At 30.4% G+C, this 22,660-nt stretch overlaps 1 protein-coding gene across 1 annotated transcript; it reads right to left on the bottom strand.

Moving 5' to 3' along the window:
* LOC134711794 (uncharacterized) lies at positions 1-22,660 on the bottom strand. The gene is made up of 10 exons (XM_063572677.1): positions 22,409-22,660; positions 10,985-11,132; positions 10,081-10,217; positions 9,160-9,247; positions 8,737-8,864; positions 6,882-6,963; positions 5,871-6,277; positions 4,669-4,762; positions 3,064-3,308; positions 1-2,658 (listed from the first exon to the last, which is right to left on the bottom strand). Exons 1-10 carry the CDS (start codon positions 22,440-22,442, stop codon positions 2,585-2,587), a joined length of 1,437 nt encoding a protein of 478 aa, XP_063428747.1. The 5' UTR covers positions 22,443-22,660; the 3' UTR covers positions 1-2,584.

Below are 22,660 nucleotides of genomic sequence, written 5' to 3'. Positions count from 1 at the left end.
TAATTTTTACAAAATATCTTTATTGACTCTTATGACAAATACCTTTACATACAAAATAATCATGAAAAAAAATATAAACACTGCTGATTCACAAATGTGTACATATCAATCCAAAATGTTTCTATACTGAGTGCGTTGATTTGTAAAAAATTATGCATAAAGAAAGATAACTGTACTTTTTCTTAATATGGTGATACACAGCAGAGGTGTTAATATCAACGCTGCACAATAAAAGTTTAATAAAAGTCATCCCATTTAACTTTATCATATCATGTCTAAAATACTCTCCATCTAACAAAAAAAAATCGTGGAGTAAATACATCATTACTGCTCATAACCCTTTCTCATGATATCAGCTAAAACGTTATTCTGATATTTTTGTATATATGGTGTGTATTGTAAATGGACTACAAACAGAACAGTTCTAGAACTAACATACTTATCCGTAATCTAGTCAGGCAATTTGCAAGACTATCTTTTTACTTTCAATGCTCGTTAGTTTTTCCTCGTATCGGTCTCTCTCTTTGATGCGAGTGTGATTCCTTATACTGAATTTAATATTCATTAAGTTTTTATTTCATTTTGTAGATAAGATCTTTTAAATGCAATATATAATTTGATTTTATAAAATTGAAGATAACTCCATACTTTTATTTATATTTAATGCAACACAAATATAGATTTTCCGTTTCCCCAACATTTACAATACAATTATTTTCTCAAAAAACTTTGAGTTGATCGACAAAGCTATGATAAACTTAATTTCTTTTCTTCCTTATTCTTAATAGTGTAATGTGGTTCGATTTTTTTTTAGAATATCAATTGTTGTACTTAAATAGACGAATGAGATTGACGTTTCGGTTGGAGTAGTAATTTGAACTTAATTCATAGTTATTTCACCATAAGAGACTCGACCATTTTCATTTGCTTTTGTGCTATTCTTCATTTTTACATTAAACTTGTTATATTCATATTCATTACCATCATGAATAGCATTTTTTTAGAGGCATACAACGGACTACAAAAAACTTTAATGTAATCTTATATAGATATAGGAAGATGTGGTGTGAGTGCCAATGAGACAACTCTTCATCCAAAAAACAATTTACAAAAAGTAAACCATTATAGGTCAATGTGCGGCCTTCAACGTGGAGCCCTGGCTCATACCGAACAAAAAGCTATAGAGGACCCTAAAATTACAAGTGTAAAACCCTTCAAACGGGAAACCCAACGGTCTAATCTATAAAAAACGAGAAACACATAAAAATTACATAAACAAACAACAACTACTGTACATCAGATTCCTGACTTAAGACAGGTGCAAACATTTGCAGCGGAATTAAATGTTTTAATGGTACCAAACCTTCACCCTTTTTCTGAAACAATAGCAACATCACAACATACACGAACAAACGAAACAAGTCAGAATACAATAATCGTCATATCATTAATTTACACATTGAAAAGACAAAAGCAACATACAAGACAAAATAAACCATGACATAAAAATATACAAAATCAGAAACCTAATACAGAACTAGAATACATATAATTGTGGCGATTATCTCATTTTATGCTAGCACTCATACGTGTGCAGATTATATAATGTACACTAATAATGTACTCAGTTATGTGCATGATTTAATTAACAATGCTAAAATACTCACTCTCTCTCGTTTGCACTAAATGACATGCATAGTTATTTACCAACATACAACCAGTGGTCACATTTTCGTAAAATTCGCAAAAATGAGCTGATACTGAATGTTGTTTTTAAATTATAATGATTATCTATATATACATAAGAAATGTATTGTATTATTTTTCGTTGTAACATTTTTCCTGTGTTAACTTATAGTAGTATTATTTTATATATATTTAGCTTGTTGCTGGTAGTATGATAAATTTAGATAAAGTTCTGTATCAATTAAATTTTTTTTAAATGTATTTCGCTGCGTCATGGAATGTTGTTAGAATGTGTACAGAAATATTAATGTTGGTGCCTGTATTTCTATATCATTTCATTTCATTTCAATTCCTTTTTTTTTTTATATATGTATGTCTCAACCAAAACAGTTTGAAAGTTTGGCTACTTTTTCAAAAAAAATTCAGTTTGAATGTTGGTTTGCCATGTATTATCAAATTATAAAAAGTTCGTACTCATATTATTATGAAACACTGCATATATTTGAGATTTTTTTTTCCATATGGATTAAAGCATTCAACAGTCTTGGCAGTCGGTAAAAACTGTATCTACTCGTTTGTTACATGCAATTTCTGCGTGTCCTTATGCTATATTATTGACTGTACCTCTGGTATCATTCGTCCCTCTTTTATGCACTTGTCTTATTTATACTTAACAAGAAAAATGCTTTATAAATTTAGAAAAGTATGGCGGGAGAGAATTTTACTATCTCGATCTTCATTTGATTTCTATCGAAATATATAGTTTATGCACATGCAAATTGATCGTGCAGTGTGGAAGCAAATAATCTTTCAATATAATAATGTTAACAATGAGTCCAAAAAATATCATATTTGAAAATTCAATTGTTTGAACATGTAAAATATTGTTTGTATTGAATTACATCAAATTATATAATAACGTTAATATATTTACTATATGTACAAAACCAGTGACGCGCATTCCACCTACACCTGAAAATAAAAAGACATATATATGTACCTGTGACGAATCAATAAATTCTTTTAGAGCGATATTTTAGCATCGGTTTCAGAATGACGATCAGCAAGTATAATGGTCTGAACAACTAAGTAAATGATGTTTTTGTTCGGAACATTTCCACTTAATAACTACAATACGATAAAGGAACCGTCTGAAGAAAAAAAACTTTAAATTTAGAAGATATCTATAAAAGTTATTGGTAAAACTGAGTTAGCAGATTTTTTCCAATAACAATAGCCACACCTGTTTAGCTGCGATAAATTTAACACACAATTCACAATTGTGAACAACAAGTTATGTTACATTGTAACTACCTTAACAATTATTGATTTTTAATTTTAACATTCATCTTTGACCATTACTAAGTAAATACATACTAGAATCACAGTCCATCAAGCCATAATTATGACCGGTACATCCAATGGTTTTTGGTTTGGGTCTTCCACATGATGATTCTACTCGTTGAATATACGAATGGTAATTGTTAATCAGCTGGTGGCACTTGTCGAACACATCTTCTGTGAAGTTAAAGATACTTTGCGGTAGTAACTCGTTTAAGATAAGAATATCTTTCCCCATGCTTATATTTGAATGTAAGCAAGAGTATACTTTAAAAACAGACCTGTAATGAAAAAAGCAAGAGTGAGTTAGAATTTGTTGCCTTATAACTATATAATATTTCAAAAGACGTATTAAAAAATGAATACAATGATTTAATATGATAATCAGTGAAATTTAGAACTGTTGTACCATTTTTTTTTCAAATCTGTAACAAATTAACATCACACTGAAGGAGGTGTGGATAAAGACAAACGTTTTGCCTACAACAAATAGTTCACGGAAATCTAAGGGAGTTGTAGAGATTCTTTAACATTTTTACATATTCCATTCAGCTGCTAGGTTTTACTGCGAGGCGCGAAATGTCCAGTGTATATCATAATATAATAAATTAAATGCATGCCAATTTGATAAAATTCATTATTCTACAGTAGTGATTATACACATGTGCAAACATGTGGATTCAGAGCATGGGTTTATTTACAAAGCGAATGAAGCGCGTCATATAATAATTCATAATCAACCCTTTGAGTGTATTAACTTAACAAAGCATTTGTGTTTGTCGATATGACGAGAACGTTTGTCAAATCCATAGATCAGCAATTCAATTAAACATGCAGTTCACTCTTCAATTCTTGTGTAATAAGTCGGACATTAATCAGGAGAATACTATTTACTTTACACATTTCTGAAACCAAAAAATGTCAGAAAATTTCCAGCTAATGTGTATGAGACTTAACAACTGGGATAGGAATAGAGTGAGGTTTGCAGAGCCCTTCAACAATTCCGAGTTATTTATGTGTAGAGTGAGGTTTGCAGAGCCCTTCAACAATTCCGAGTTATTTATGTGGGAGACCTAGCTGGATATTAAACCAGGTTTAATCAACCAATTTTATTTCCTACTCGGTTTATGTGTTTGAGCTTTTGATTTTGTCATTTTCTAAGGGCATATAATTGAGTCACAATCGGGATCAAGACATACACGGTAACATTACAGATTAGACTATTCCTCCAGGTTGCAAAGATCTAAACATGCGAAACATGTCGGTATAGTGAGTTTAGAAATGGTCTCAAATTGTGACGAACATCTTCCGTCCCTCTTTTAGAGACGTTTCTTAAAACCAACATTACACGACATATTTCCTTGTTTGATACAGTCATCAGGAAGCGTTGTAGCGGCAATATCAAGATATGATCAATATTATTTGAAGTGTAGTCAGAAATAAAAATCTACAGCCGAGATTAAGTGTGTGTCACTTGATAATAACTCTATCAGTAAAACACTCTTATTGTATGGACAAAATAATTGTTGCTTAATCGAATATGTTATAACACCTTTGATAACTAATTATAAAGAATTGTCAGTCCCGATATTGACTATATTAGAATATCTCATGTTGCTAAAATGCCATACTTATACTTACATGCAAGTTTCAAAGTTGATATGCAAGGCCTTAAGTGATGACTGGTCTTTCACATGTGCTAAACAATTTCCAATGATATGGCGTATTTCATCATCTATTATCAAAAAGGTTTACAAATCTAAGTTTGATTAACGACCAGAAAAATATTTATTGATGCAAACAATATATCTGTTTACTTTATCACTTGAAAGCATACGTTCTAAAATACCCTAAAAAATTTCGTAAGTCAAATCTACTTATTTCATGATATGGGCTCTATAATTAGGTCATAGAATGAACTTGAAACAAGAGGCTTAACTAATTTGAATGCTGAACATTATATTCGACACGTCAAAGCTTTGAAGAAAGTTTTTTTGTGCCATGGCATTTAATTGACGATACATTTCTGCAACTATTGAATCTCTGACACAATTAACAAAAACACTTTATCAGAGTTATTCAAAACTTTTGTGTTAGATGACATGGACGTTTGTCACAGAAAGTATATTTCAATTGGATTGAAAACAATTTATTTATCGTCGACTTTTATCTATATTCGTATGTGTCAAAATGATTGTAAGGGTTTATAACTGTACATCAAGGCATTTCCATTTTCAATTTTATTTGGTATTTTTACCTAGTTCTTTGTTTTCTTACTTGTTTAAATTATTTGTTACATTAACTACTTGATTTCCGTATTATCGCCTAATTTCAGATTTTAAATATATAACATTGTATTTATAGTTATAGATTTGGTTTTTATACTAACCACAAGAGAATAAACTTATGATATTTGACCATAATATATATATATATATATATATCACAAAAACAATTTTGACTTTGGAAAACAATAGGTGCATGTTATTGTTTTTTTTAGAGATTTTTTTAATGTAAATTACTAACATAAGTTTACTCTAATTGAAGACGGAATTGGTTGAATATTGCCATTTTTGTGGGTCTCTTACAATAAAACATTGTTTGCCCTTTTCAAACATGATCATAAATATTTTTAAATTTTCTAATGTATCCATGTAGATAGAGGCTATTGTGTTAAATAATCTTACAATTATTATTCAATAGAATTTCTGTTGTTGTATTATGTGAATTGATTAGTTTGGACGTCGTTTTAAACATTTTCGTTCCCTCTTTTACTTTATATTTTTATTTATTTGTGTATTTTGTAGGAGTTGTATTTGGCACAGATGTAAACGATTGCTTACCACTGGTCAAGGCTGGAATATTGGTTTCCTGCGTAACACGTTTTGTGGTAAACGTTTTACTGCTTTTCATGTTAGAAGTGAAAATAAGAGAGTCGGTTGTCAACTTTAATTGTTCTTCAGCAGTTGTTATAGCTATTGTTGTGGCTGGTATTTCAGATGTCGTACTCATTGCCGTAAGTGGAGTTTGTGCTGTCGTAAAAGGAATTTGTGTTGTCGTCAGCGGAATCTGTGTTGTCGTAAGTGGAATCTTTGTTGTCGTTAAAGGAATATGTGTTGTCGTTGTGGATGTAGTAGTTGTGCACATCACTTCGCGCTCAGCATATTGTATTGTTCTTGGAAGTAGTTTGTTAACTTCTTCACATATCTTTGCCTTTTCGTATAAACAAGTCTTGAAATTATTATGCTTTCTGAAATTTAAAATATTCTAAAGTAGGTAAAAGCTAGATGTAATATATATGTTTCGACTTAGCAAACTAAAGTTTTCATTTGATAACACATTTTAAACATAAATTATATCTTTAGATTAAACATGTTTTCGATGTTGTCATATCGTTATCAGAAGGTTTCGCCTTTAAGAATTTGAGTATTTTTTAGGTATTGCAATCTTTTTTTTCCTGTAGTCATTGTGGTCGTTCTTTACTGACTGCTCAATTCCCTATATACTAGTAGTTATTTTATCGTGTACTTAAGTTTGAGCTTGTGATACTTTTTTTAATATGTTTTGAATATAACTTGATATTTTACCATAAAATAATCAATCCAACGTAAGAAGTGGAACATCTTGACAAGTTGAATTGCTAATTTCTTTTAGTGTGAAGTCACTTTAACGTGTTGGTATAATACATCTTTATATATGCTACACATGTATCATTCTAATCTATCTTTTGAGGGACCATAGAATTCCGCAGTAACTAAGAAAATTACTATCTTTACACAAGCATTATGTGCATTTATGTCTTGAAATTGAAATGTCGATATCTAAAAATAATAATTTTTATGACTAATACTTACTGACAATTGCTAAGTGAATCATTATAATGAATATCCCAACAACTGTTAATAGCTTTAATGGTTTCATCTAAGGTTGTACATCCTATAAGAAAACATATAGCATGCCATATATAATCATATTTAGCTTGAACGATTTCATCTACAGTTGTACAGCCTTTAGGAACAGTAATAACATGAGATACACATGTAGTACATTATTTGCGAAAACAAAAAAAAAATTAGCATGGCATTTAAATATTTCATAAAAGGTTTCATCTAAGGCTCTGCATCATTACTAAAAATGCAAGATAAGTGACAATATGAATTACACAACTGCCTATAGTTTGCTTTCAGACATACTGAAAATTGGATAATTTTTAAACAGATTAAACAAACTTATAATTTTATACATTTATTTTGAGTAATTTGAATTTTTGCCCTTTGTCTTGGCATTTTTGTACATAGATAAATTCTAAAAAACTTACAAAATTTTATATAATTTGGCTCCTGTATGTTTACAAAATTTACTTCAAATTAAACAAACCAAATACTCTTTTAGATACAGTAATATTTTGGATATACCGCAGGTAAGAACTACCTCATATGGAAAAAAAATCTTTTAGTTTTGATGCTGCTTCGTTATGGAATATCATACCAGACCATTTCAGGACTGTTTACAGCTTCTTACATTTTAAAAGTTTTGTTCAGTTCTGGAGTGGAACAGAGTGTTTTTTGTCTGCCTGTAGATAATTTGTGTTTCACTATTTGTGCTTTTTATGCTGCATTAACAGCTTGTATTGCAACTGAAATTTTTGTATTTGATTTTTTAATTTTAAAAGATTTGAAATTTTTACTTTATCAATCATAAATTATTAAAAAAATGATTTTTAAACTGCAAATTTTTAAAACTTTAGTGCTTCATATATATGTTTTGGTATTTCGCAAGATACATGTATATGATTTTGTTAAGAGTTATTTTTTTGTGCTGCTTTTTTTTTGCATGCTGCATGCCTTTGTTTTATTTGTTACTGCATATGTTTTTATATTCGGTAAAAGGCTCATTAGAGCTTATGTTTGTACTGTTTGTCAATATGCCGAATCCAAATTAAGTTTTACTTACTTACTGAACATCTGTCTAATGTATCTTTATGTAACAGAATTTGCAGGTAAACCTCTGTTGGGTTTATACCGTTTCTTGCATTGACGCCACAATACTACCACAGAAAAACTGATACCAATTTTGTGTACGACAAATATTTATAGAACCATCTTAATGACCAAAGACTTTTGAAAAATTAAGCGTTTGAGAGCATGTTTATACCAAAAACTGTCCTAGACAGAACGGCAAAATCCTACTTATATCAATTTTAGTATGTGTAGAATTGTATATCTTCTTTAAGGGCAAATGGGCGAAAAACGTGATGTTCTCTGCATACCAAATGATATACGGAGAAAGATAATGATTTTTCGGTTATTTTTCGTCGTCGAGGCATACTAAGTATGTACACATTTTTATACGACTGTCATACAAGTGAGAGGTTAAGCTAGCTATAAAACTAGGGTTTCTCCACCATTTTCTTCACAAGGAAATGCCAATATCAAGTTAGGTATATGACAGTTGTTTTCATTTCGTTTAATGTGTTTAAGCTTTGTGTTTGCCATTTAATATGAGACTGTCCGTTTTAAATAACTTTCCTCGGAGTTCTGTAGTTTAATTATTTTTACTTTTTATTTATTTTGTGCAGATCCAGTGATTTAGTTTCTTAAAAAATATGTAATTAGACGAATAGTGATATCATCGCTGAAATTGGTATTAAAACTATTCATTTATAAAATTAATTGCCGGGTTGACTTTAACCTTAAACCATTAATTTACCTGATAAACAAGCCCTGTTATAGTAGGATTTAGATGTTCTGGATAGCATAGAATAGTAAAATGTGATATCGAATAAGCAAGAATCCCTTAATATCTCATTTGCGCAAACCACACTTTCATTAAATGTTCTGAAAGTAAAAATAAATACCAGAGTTACCTTAAAATATTACAATGAATTCGTTTTTTTACAAGTAAAGAAATAACCCGGACAAAGCTATGATTCCCTCCAAATAGAACTTTATTATAATCTTTCAACAGATTTCATCCAAAATTAATCGGAACAGATACAAAATAACGTGGGTTTTTTTCATGGGAAACATACTCATATTTTCACATTTGTCTTGCAAAAACTTTTCAAAAAACATCAGCAAAATTTACAAAAAACTTTTAAGCCAATATTGACAGTCTACTTCTTTTACTTACCTACAAAATTTCTTTACTTGTCCGTTTTGTATTCCACTTTCATATATTTTTAATTTGCAATTCTGTAAGTCTTGGAAATGTGTACATACTAGAAAGCAAATTTAAAAATACAAAGAAAAGTAAAAGAAAATATTATTTAGTACAAAGTTGGTTGTAAAATTAAAGTTTAAAGTAAAAAAAAAATCTACACATTTGAAATTGTGTTTAATATTTCTATTGAAAACACAATTGAATAGCCAATAAAAAGTTATAAGCCAAAACGATTAGACTTTCTTCAATAAAATTGCAGAAACCACAGAAATAAGATTTGATAACCGCAAAACATACACGTACACATATAAGTATACCTTATTTATGGACCTATTTGAAAATGTGTAATTCTCCATTTTAAAACAAAAAATGTTCAGATTTAGCATTCATTTTAGCAGCAAATTACAGCAAAATATCTAATGGTACAAAACAAGTCTTAGCAATACAACACAAGTGATTTCCGCTTTGTGAAGATTGAAAAAATGCTGTTATATTTGTTATTCTCATAGGATTTTGTCTAATGCTTAATCCATTTCTGTGTTTGTTACAATTTAATGTTGTGTTGCGTTTTCCCTCAGTTTTAGTTTGTTACCCCGATTTTGTTTTTTGTCCATGGTTTTATGAGTTTTGAACATCGATATAATAACGAAGGCGTATTTTAATTCTTGATTAATGTTAGTAGTTTTTATATTTTTAAAACACCAATATGCATTTAGTATTGTCGAACGTAGAACTTTTTATATTGAAAATGTTTAGGCTTTACACTGTTATAGTGTTATGTTAACGAGATGAAAGATGTAAACAGCGATTTGTATAAAATTTGCGCTTAATGAATCAAGGAACATCTACAATATGTATTTTTTTGTTTTTTAATCTGCATTTATTTCTCACCCGAGTCATTGCAGAACACTTGAATATCCTTCATAGTGTCAGTCCACTGCGTCTTGACATACTTAGCTGCTGTTTCATCACACATTTTGATTTTCTCGTCATACCATTTAGTGATATTATTACCAACAATAACGGACCTGGTTTAAAGTGAAAAATAAAACTAGAACGTTTCACACAAAAGAAATACCTTTAATCAAATATATGGATGTAAATATTACTGAAAGGCAATTATACGTGAGACTTTTCTTAGTACATATGTAATTATTCATATGCCTTTCTTTGTATAATAATAAAATTAACGGTACCAATTTTCTTGCACCAGATGCGCATTTCGAAAATACATGTCTCTTCAGTTTATCCTACTGATACAGTAAATGTGAATACCATAAGATTGGTACTGGTGTTTTTGTGCAGGACCTAAATTACTAGATTGTGATTTAGAATTATTGTACGTCACACCTTTAGTTTCCAGATGATACATGTTTGAATTTAATAAGCACTCTACGACATCGTTTGAATGTTTTGACTTATTTGACCCTTTGAATTTAAAATATGAATTTGTTTTAATCGAAATTCTCTTCCACTCCCTCAAAATTATATGGTAGTCTCCTTATTCTGTAGAACTAAATACGATTAAATCAAAGATAATTATTGAAAACTATCATTTTGCATTTATCACAAATAATGGTGTAAATTAGATAGAGACATATCCTACACATATGCTCACTCATAAGCAGAATAAGTATATGTAAAGACAACATGACTATTCATAATCATTTATTTGTAATTTGATTGGATTACAGAATGAATTAAAATGTTTAAAAGACAAAAGACTTTAAAAAAAATCTTACGAATGAAGTTTTACTCGTATATTTTTTTGTAAAAAAAAGCCGCTGAATCTTACTTGCATAAATCTGTGAATTTCTTGGTATTTTTGTGTACATCTTGTCTCTCATATTCCATGTATGCTTCATCGAACTGAGACTGTAGGCTAACAGCACACTGCTCTGCTTGTTTGAGGTTACATTGTTTCTGTCCAAATACTTGTCCCACTAAAAAGTATTAGAAGTAACATTTCTAGTATCTTTTCACATTATTGGCGCATTCTTCACGTATACTGTAAACCAACTTATTTTTGAGAAAACTAAATTTTGCGTTTTATCCCTTCTTGTTTACTTCGCAGCTATTTTATTTCACGATTTTCTAATTTACTTTTTTGTAGTTTTAAAAGGAAAGATCTAAGATTTACATACTCACGACGATTTATATTCGCGTAGTGACAATATTATAGGTACCTAACAAAGTTAAAATGAGGCTGATTAAACAATACTTATTTACATGTTTCCTCAGCTGGTCGGCACATTTAAATCGTCCAATGCACTCGCAAAGGGGTCATATAGTGATCATAACTGATATTAAACAGTATCAATGTGCACAAAACTTGATACTGGGTACCTTCTTGTACCTTATTATGCATATATGAGAAAATATATGTCAATTTATCAAATACTAGTTGTAATACGGTGACAAATAAGGGAAATTTTAAAATTTTATGGCCCGAAATACTTAACGGCTAAGTTTGGTCTTATTTTATAGGTAATCCGTTTAGTTATCAATCATGCAACTATCTAAGTCTTCTTATCCGATTGGGTTTTTTTAAATATAGAGTTGTATTCTGGAATAGCCAAAGAGATATTTTTATTTCTCACGTAACAGTAAAGAAAGTATACTAAAAGACGAAACAACAGATGGATAGGGATATGGTAATCAGGTATAGATACAGAAGGTTGATGTGTCAAATGCAATGATTGTATACGTGTATATATATATATATATATATATATTTAAAAAAAGATGTGGTATGAGTGCCAATGAGACAACATCCAAAGTACGGCCTTCAAAATGGAGCCTTGGCTCACACCGAACAACAATCTATGAAGGGCCACACCATTACTAGTGTAAAATTATTTACACAGGAAAACGAACGGTCTAATATAAATAGAAAAAACGAGAACAACAACCACTTATGAATCACTTTAACAAAAGACAACAACTGAGCATCAAGTTCCTTACTTAGAACAAAAACAGCGGGTATGAACCTTTATATAGGTAACAACCTTTAACATTACCTGAAAAAAATACAATAGTGTAACATCAAAACATAGACAGACACACTATAACTATCAATTGAAATGACTTAAATCAATCAAAAGAAAAATAACACAAGTGAACGATGTAAATACAAAATTAATAATATACGGGATAGGATATTAAACAATTCATAAGGTTGGTTATCAAATTAGCAACAAAGAAACTCATCATTTATTTACCAGAATTAAAATTTTATATTTACGCCAGACGCGCGTTTCATCTACAAAAGACTCATCAGTGACGCTCCAATCAAAAAATGTTTAAAAGGCCAAAAAAAGTATGACAAAAGGGAGCATTGAGTGTCAAAATTCCTAAACGTTTTGTAAAATACAACTAAGGTTATCTTTTTCTGAGGTAGAAATGACTTTGTTTTTCCAAAGTTCAAAATTTGCTTTACAGTTAAAATTTATAATTATGAACATATCAATGATTAATCAAATCAACACAGAAGTGCTGACTACTTGGCTGGTGATACCCTCGGGAAAATATATCTCCACCAGCAGTGGTATCGACCCAGTGGTTGCGAATAAACACATCATAGATACCAGGATAAAAAAAAATACAAAAGACTCATCAGTGACGCTCGAATCAAAAAATATTTTAAAAGGCCAAATAAAGTACGAAGTTGAAGAGCATTGAGGACCAACAATTCCTAAATATTTTTGCCAAATACAGCTAAGGTAATCTATTCCTAAGTTAGGAATTTTAATGCCTTAGTTTTTCCAAAATTCAAAATTTGGTTCACAGTTGATTTATAATTATACACATATCAATGATAACTCAAGTCGACACAGAAGTGCTGACCACTGGGCTGGTGATACCCTCGGGGAAATAAATCTCCACCAGCAATGGCATCGACGCAGGGATTGCAAATACTAAAATTGAGAAGGAAATGGGGAATCTGTCAAAGAGACAACAACCCGACCATAAAACAGACAACATTCGAGGGCCACCAATGGGTCTCCAATGTAGCGATAAACTCCCGAACCCGTAGGCGTCCTTCTGCTGGCCCCTTTAAAATATGTATACTAGTACAGTAATAAAAGAAGTCATACTAAACTCCGAATTATACACAAGAAACTAAAATTAAAAATTATACAAGACTAACAAAGGCCAGAGGCTCCTAACTTGGGACTGGCGCAAACTTGCACGTTTATGAGATATCAACCCTCCCCTATAGCAAATGTAGAAAAGTAAACGCATAACAACATTAAAGTTCAGTTCAAGAGAAGTCAGAATCCGATGTCAGAAGTTGTAACAAAAAAAAATAAAAAATGTCAATATTACATAAATAACAACAGACTACTACCAGTTAACTGACATGCCAGCTCCAGACCTCAATTAAACTGATTGAAAGATTATGTCTTCATAATATGAATATCAGGCACAATGCCTCCCTTTAGGGTTAAGTATCATACTATCATAAAATAAATGAGAAGAACATAACCCGTGTCATGCCAACAACTGGTTTTTTTTTTAATAAATGTGTTTTGTTCCGATGCAAAAACCCTATAAGTGAATCAATATTAAAACCAAAATATGCAATCTTTAATGACCTGACAACAGTATCATAACTATATCCCTTCTTAATAAATCTGTTTAAAGGTTTTATAAGCTTTTGAGGTGAATACTTACAATGTTGTGCTTTGTAAAGAATATTACCATAAAAGATTGGATGTGAAATACCTAAACGTATACGATGTCTGCATGTTGAGTTATATTCTACGAATTATTTCCTTATACCGATGATAAAATTTAGTAAATGTTTTCAGTAGTTTGTGGTATCGAAAACCCTGGTGTAATAATTTTTCAGTAATATTTAAATTTCTCTCGCTAAAATCTAAAACGTTGTTACATACACGATCGAATCGTCAAGTTGAGATATATAAACACCATGAGATGGTGACAAGGGAACGTCACCATCTCAAAATGGATAATTAATGATAAGAAATGAAAAATAATCTCTTTTAACATTTTTTTTTGTATTAAGCTTACCGTTAATGAGATAGATATCAGGATGGAGGAACAGGCAGTGGTCATTTTTAGTATTAGCTTTATTTAAATTAATTTCAACAGGATAAATTTCTTAAGTATACATACTGAAGTCGTCATAATTGAGAGCCAAAACATCATCCAAATATTTAAATAAAGGCAACAGTAGTATACCGATGTTCAAAACTCGTAAATCTATGGGGAAAAAAATTGTGGTAACAAACTAAAACTGAGGAAAACGCATTAAATATAAGAGGAGAACAACGACACAACATTAAAATGTAATACACACAGAAACGGACTAAGCATTAGACAAAATCCGATGAGAATAACAAATATAACATCAAAACCAAATACATGAATTTGGGATAAAAAAAAAAGTACCGTGACACGTCTTATAGTAATGTGAATTCACACTCAAATATAAGAGAAAACAAACGACACAACGGAAACACAACGTTAGTATTGTTAAATTTTTGTATCAAATGTTGTTTTGATGGATCTTTTATCATTTCTAATTTTATTCATAAATTGTAACTCATAACAATAAAAAAAACAGGTCCGTAATAAGAGGTGCACAGTTAGTCCCCATTTGAATTTTAATAACTTGACGATATACGGAATCTCCGAAGCGAACAAAAATGTTATCAAGTAAAAATTCAAGCGCATATATAGTATTAAAGCATGTCCAATTGACATAGTTCTTTTGTTTGTTGCTACTAAAAAATGACCTAAAAGAGTTTAAACAAATATTCTCGTATTCTGACTTTTTAAATGCCCACATAACATGAAATGGGTTTATGCAAATGTATAGTTCGGGAAATTATTCAACCAATGCATACATATATAGTCCTCACTATGTATAAATTGACAGTCTGAGTTATTTGATTTGATTTCCATGCTTTAACGTATTCCGAAAATAAAAATCAATGTTAAGCCATATACATTGAGCATTCTGTTAATATTTTGTCCCACTAGTAACGCGTCGTGAGGGACATGGAAATACCAGGCGTCGGTCCTTCCGCTCTTATAAGTGCTCTCACGGGTAAAATTCTTGCCATATATTTATAGAACTTTTACTATAGGTTGATATCAGCTTTATCAATTACAAGTTCTAAAATTGTGTACCATAGATTTTGTTTAAAGAGTTATGTCCTTTGGAAATAATAAATTTATGAAAATGGCCTTATTAGCGCTCTCATGGGAACAACTCTTGTTGATTTTTTATAAAACGTATGCTATATGTTAACATCAGCATTATCTCAGACAAATTATAAAATGGTGGACGATAATTGATCGATTTTCAAATGATCGATTTTTTCTAAGCTATGCCCCTAGGAAATACTAAATAGTTGAACGCAGGGAACATTTTTTTTTTGTTCACGATCATTATCAACCAAAGCAAAGTAAAGAATGCAGCTTTCACACTTAAAGTAAATATTTTTCATTACCAACCTTGAAATTTTCATACAATACAAATTTACATTCATTGCAAAAATACACTTCTAGTAGATGTTTATCAAAAATGTGCACATTTTTCCTTAAGTAGACATTCACAAGTACTTTGATTTTATCAATCAATGAACTTCCGATTTAAATTGAAAAGAAGTCAGGAATTACTTAGAATTAAAACAATAATAAAAACAAGAACGGAACAAGGAAAAACATAATTATGCTTGTTGTTGTTGTTGTTATTGTTTGTATGATTAAAGAAGGCTGTGTGGTATACGTAAATAGGGACGGAACCAAACGTCACAAGACATCTTTAGATATTTAACGAGACAATCTTAAAACCCAGTGAATACACATTAGTATAACGAATGAAATAATTGCAATATTTTCAAGAGTATGACAAAACAAAAACAGTCAGACATACTAGCTGTGAAAACGCTAGAAAGTGAATTACATTCACGATTTTTTTTATATCGTTTGTAATGATTTGCAATATTTGAATACATTCACACTCTTGTACAATGAACATTATCCAACAGATATATTCATGAACCGTCTAGAAAATTACAAAAAAAAATGAAATTCGTCCAGCAATTCTTGACATTGTCATAAATTACAATATATATTTTGTCGGTCTGAACCATCGAATTAATCAACCAGTATATTTTGGGAATCTGTGTTTACCAGTTCTTAATCTACAAATTATAACCTTATGTTTTTCTTGAAACGTATCTAAATACTTTTAAAACGCAGATTTTTATGTGTTTTGTGTGATTACACTTTTGACAATATGAATACTCTATCGAAAGTTTTTGTTGATATTGGTCTTATAGCTTTCGTTTTAAACTGACAACAGTGTGGAAACATTAGTTTTCAACATCAAACAATACTATGAGCATCACTGAAGAGACATGTATAGTCGAAATGCGCATCTGGTGCAAGAAAATTGGTACCGCTAATTTAATAACTACTACTTGGTCGATGCCTCTGCTGGTGGACTATAAGTCCCCGAGGGTATCACCAGCCCAGTAACCAGTACTTCGGTACTGTCATGAAAATACGGATTTTTTGTGTTATTAAAATTTGCTGTTACAAAATAATAGAAATTATTATAAATTAAGGAATGTATCTCCCTCATGCAAAGCCCTGATTCCTTTCATGGATTTGGCTATACTTTTTGGACCTTTTGGATTATAGCTCTTCATCTTTTATATAAGCTTTGGATTTCAAATATTTTGGCCACGAGCATCACTGAAGAGACATGTATTGTCGAAATGCGCATCTGGTGCAAGAAAATTGATACCGTTAATTTTATTATCAACAATATTGTGTATGGTGAGTACCCTCTCATCCATATAATTTTTTTCTTTGTTGTGAACAATTCTTGAATCACATATGCAATTTGATATAAACGGGAAAACGCTACATACCAATATAAAAAAGAAGATGTGGTATGATTGCCAATGAGACAACTTTCCACTAGAGACCAAAATTATGCAGAAATTAACAACTATAGGTCACTGTATGGCCTTCAATAATTAGCATAACCCATACCGCAACGTCAGTTCACTTTATAATGTAAAGTATACATCGTCCAGCTTAGCAATGTCTTGCAAAATTACAAGTCAACTCTTTCGATAATAATTTAACTACTGAGTTCCAAAATGTCACACCCATAAAGAAACTATATGTGTTTACTAATTTTTGTTTTTATATTTTTTGGAAGAGATACCCGTCATTAAGAAATATAAGTCCAAGTATGAAATATTTTTGACAATTCATTTTCATCATAAAAAAATGAAAATCTGATACTAATATCATAATATATGTATAAGGACGTATAACTTGAATTCACAATTAGTTTTCAAAGTATTAAATATTCCCAAATTGTGTTCCATTGTGAAAGAAGTGCTTCAGCTGAGTCAGCAAATACGACTTCATATAACAAAGCAGACAGTTTACGATAAATATTCATATCATTTTCTATTTCTTCAGACTTATTCCAATAACACCATGTGTTTGTAAAATAAGATTTCAACTGATTTAAATATAAGGAAAGGGAAGATGTATCCATTTCTCAACCTCCACTGGTCTTCTCAAATTATCTGGTAATCATCAACACATTTGTTTAATGTAGAATTCAAAATTGTGGTAAACTATTTACCAACGAAACTAATGAGGGATAGATCAAACGTTTGTAATCCACACCCTTGTTTAATATGTTGCGTTGTCCACAACAAGTCGATTCAATATTTTCAAGTATATCATGAATTAATTTTAAAGTTGTATCGCTGTCCAAATTTCGTGGGTTATTTTATGTAACATTTCACTCAGACCAACGTTATTTTGTATCTGTTTTCTTATAGATATTATTTAAGCTTGACAAAGAAGAAGTTCACGATGGGTGCATATTAGCAATATGATTCATGATGAATATAATTTTAAAAAAGATCCTGTAAAGAACCATGATATTTTGCATCTTTTTATATTTAATCAGAATCTGATATTTTATGATGAGATGCAATTTAAGAACATATTTTGATAAAAAAAAAAATAACCTTGGTTTTTTAATAGAAATAGTGTTTCTTTCAAGCAAATAATTTATGGGTAATTTTCAAACTTCTAGGTATATAATAGGCGATTTTGGACATCCTAAATTTCTTTGGATATACTATTGATGTGTTTAATCACTTCATTGAAAGTATAAATAAAAATCGAAAATATTATTGAGTTATTTAGTTTAACAATAAAACTGACTGATGCACCGACTGAGTTCAACTTACTAGACTTTTTACGTAATACATTTTTGGAAATATATTTTCGAAGTTTAATGTCATTTTAGAAAAAGGATATCATATATATTGTACGTTTCTTATGACACTACCTAATTAACGAATTTATAATAGATATGATTTCTTTAATCTCAAGCAGCAACTTAATATAATTGATATATTTTCTAATTTGTTTGGCCTCAGTTGCACGAGTTAAAGTAGATATACTCTTAACCTTTTGATCTTTTTATATGGTTCACCCTTGACTAATGATGTACTTGAAATTCAAATATCTGTTCATCTACATCAACTTGAGGAATGCACTTGTTAAAAAAATTTGTCAAAGTGTAAACATGGCTGGTTCAGTTAAGATATAACAATTAGTAATAGTCTAATCATTCAACTCTTTTGAAATTTTATATGAGAGCAAAATCATCAGCATGCTATAATACGGTACTGCGTGGTTTAAACCATACATTTTGCCGGTAACTTCCAATAATTTACTACATTAAATGAATTTTGAACAGGCTTTTTATACAGTATGATTTTTTTACTCATATAATTGGAAACTTTCTTTCCATTAGGTTTGTAATAGTAGTTTTATCATTGGTAATTATACAACATGTCATTATTCTGAACAGTTCGAAAACCTTAATTATACTTCGTTCTTGTGCCATTTAAAGACTTTCTAAATAAAAAAAAATAAAAAGGAAAAAAAAAATCTAACCTATCATAAATTTTCATTATTTGACGGTGACAATCCTTTATAATTATCTTACACTGTTAACTTATCCAAAGTCATTCATTTTGTCCATGTCCGTAGTAATGTTTTTGATTTCAATGAACGTTATTGCTGGTAAACTGTCAATTTAACGATTTCGTTACCATGAATTACTTAACGCTTTTAACTTTATTGTTTCAAAGATACAAAAATAGAAAATATGGATGTTACAGATAAACTTTACATGCATACGGGATAGCACTTACTACGTTTAACGGTTATGTTGTTTATCAAGCCCGTAAATTTAAATGCAATCCAGGTAATCTCATATATCCCTTAAAATAACTATTCTAACAGGTTATTAACTCAACAATGTATTCAGATATATGAATACAATGTTAACAGTATAAATATTGATTCTGTAATCAATAAATTAAAACCCAACTAAACATCATTTGATTAATTCTATAGATTTCTTAGATGTGGTGTGAGTGTCAATGAGATAGCCCTTATCCAAATATACACATACGTACATTCACATACAAACAACCTTTTGAAGGCCGTACATTGACCTATAGTTGTTAATGTCTGTGTCATTTTGGTCTCTTGTGGACAGTTGTCTCATTCGCAATCATACCGCATCTTCTTTTTTATTTTTAGATACCTAAATCTTTGCATTAAAAAAGTTATGTTATCATTAACTCTTAAAGATGAACTTATTCCATTGGAGTTTGGATATGTACTTATTGATATTCTAGTCTTACTTTTTGAGCTCACCTGGCCCGAAGTCGTCGTTAACTATTTACATTTTGAACTTCTTCTAAAGAACACTGAATGGAATGAAACCAAACATGGCATGAATGTTCCTTATGAGGTGCTGATCAAAAGTTGTTACTTTGTAGCCGATCCATATTCCAAGATGGCCGCCAGCGTGGGACTTCGTTTAACATAGGACCCTATGGGAAATGCATGCAAATGACTCCTTTTAGAGAACCACTGAATGGAATGAAACCAAACATAGCAATAATATTCCGTATGAGGTGCTGACCACGTGTTGTTACTTTGTAGCCGATCCATGATCCAAGTTGACCGCCAACGTGGAACTTAGTTTAACATAGGTCCGTACGGGAAATGTATACAAATGACCTCTCGTAGAGAACCACTGAATGGAATGAAACCAAACATTGCATGAATGTTCCTTATGAGGTGTTGTCTAAGTTTTGTTACTTTGTAGCCAATCCATAATCCAAGATGGCCGCCAACGGGGGACTTTGTTTTACATAGGACCTATGGAAAATGCATACAACTGACTTCTTCTAGAGAACCATTGAATAGAATGAAACCAAACATGACATGAATGTTCCTTATGAGGTGATGACCAAGTTTTGTTACTTTGTAGCCAATCCATCATCCAAGATGGTCGCCAACGGGAGACTTAATTTAACATAGGACCTGTACTTCTTGACTTTTGTATATTTGTTATTTTATTTTATTGATCTGATTTTCAAGTGATTGTTATAGTTTATTCTTATTTTGTACTATTACACAATTTTCATAGGTCATTAGGCAGGTAGATGGTTTTGCACCAGCAATAACGTTTAACCCCGCCACATTTTGCATACGCCTGTCCCAAGTCTAGAACATGTAATTTTAGGGTTGTCGTTTGTTGCTGCATATCATATTTGGTTTTTTTTTGGTTTACTGTTTTTACTGGTTTTATGTTTTTTTTTATTTCGGGGCGTTTTATAGCCTACTATGAGGTATTGGTTTTGGTCATTGTTGAAGCCGTAATCTGATCAAGAGTTGACAACTTCTACGTTATTTGGCTGGAGGGTTGTTTCATTGGCAGTCATACTACATCTTCTTCTTTTTATATAAATGCTTTGAAGAACTTGATGTAGCGATCATCGCCATTGCAACACCATCTTAACTTGCACATTTCTTGCTTTCAGTGTGACAAACACGCGTGTGTAAAATACTGATAGACGCCTTCAAAATAAGGTTATTATTCAATTACTAACATAAAGGTGTTATACCACCAAATGATAATACGTCATATCCGGTTGTGTACAAACAAGGGTAATAAAAATATTCCTTAGAATTTGACGGTTGTAGTAAATTAATCTTACATTTCATAAAAGTAAAATATATCTTGGGTGTTTCAATGACCATCATTTTTTTATTCTGTGTTTTCTATAGAATATTTCAGAAACTTGTGGTTAAAAAGTTACAAAAGCCCGTACTCATGATAAAACGTTACTCGTGTCTAGGATTTCTTTATTTGAAAAAAAGGAAGAATTTGTCAGTTTATCGAGAAAAAAAATCAATAGTGGTATTACACCTAAAGTTTCAGTCATTTAATTTGTTTATATGATAACTGTATACATGTTCAAATCCCATAAATTTAGTCATAATATATTTTTAATTAGTGCATACATTGCAAATGTTTAACTGTTGTATATGCTATCATATACATCTTATTAGATGTGTGCATGTGATGACACTATATAATAAAATATTGAATCTGAATCTATAATTGTATCATATAATTTTGATTAGGGGCTTTTTGTTTTGAATTTTCGTCGGAGTTGAGTATTTGTTTTATTTTACTTTTTATGTGTATATTTACCACTTTGAATTGCTTCGTGTCTTAAATTTCTTTTATTACAATTATTACATGGTATTCAAGTACAACAACTTTGTCATACAGCATTTCTATTCTTATAGTTTTTAATGAACCATTCATTTTTGGACAAATAAATTATACCCTTGTTAAAAAGTAGAGAAAGTAGGATAATTTTTTTTTATCAAATGTTTTTTAAAGAAAAATATTGAATTAGTATCTCGCTATAAGCGTTCAGATCAGTTCAAAATAATTTAGTATTCAATCCATGCCGTTGGCTTTCATTATATATTTCACGCATACAGCTTGATATTAGAACAAAATCAACAAATAGTGAAGCAATAGACCATTGTATCCTATGATTTACATTCCAGAATTCACATATGACGTATTTATTTTCAATTTGCTAGTCATTCATAATATGAAATGTAAAATTATAAATGAAAAAAAGAAGATCAAATCTTGATCTTAATTATTACTTCCTTTTCTTTATTAATCGTTAGTATGATTACTTTAACATTAAATTAACACTAAAAGTTTAATGAACAAATATGCAATTAGTTTTTTTCTTTTGTAAAAAAATCAAGAAATACCTTAAAACATTGTATAAAAACTTACCAAGGAAATAAAATGTTAATATGATAAATGCCATACTGTTCTTTTCTTTTTCCCTGTTGTTTCGTTATCGAATACACCACCGGATATAAAATGATTTACAAACATATCCTGTGAATCATGTGCATTCGATGTACTATAGTATATAAAGTTTTGCTAATTTAGATAGATGGACTCTCATTACGTCATTTATTAAGCTAAACTTTCCCCGATTTCTTAATAAAACGGTAGAACTATTACGATACGTTATCTTGG

This window comes from Mytilus trossulus, chromosome 3 (assembly GCF_036588685.1).
Source record: "Mytilus trossulus isolate FHL-02 chromosome 3, PNRI_Mtr1.1.1.hap1, whole genome shotgun sequence".
NCBI lineage: Eukaryota > Metazoa > Mollusca > Bivalvia > Mytilida > Mytilidae > Mytilus > Mytilus trossulus.
Note: the sequence above shows the minus strand (reverse complement) of the source record. Positions and strands in the feature narration are given on the sequence as shown.

Bases quoted from the DNA above. Each gene is read 5' to 3' on its own strand.
- LOC134711794 (XM_063572677.1), bottom strand. From the start codon at position 22,442: ATGGCATTTATCATATTAACATTTTATTTCCTTG. The intron at 6,964-8,736 runs GTAAATTAATGG...GTTTTCTTATAG, and splicing joins TAACAGGGCTTGTTTATCAG to GATGTACAACCTTAGATGAA. The intron at 4,763-5,870 runs GTAAGCAATCGT...TTTTGATAATAG, and splicing joins TATTCCAGCCTTGACCAGTG to ATGATGAAATACGCCATATC.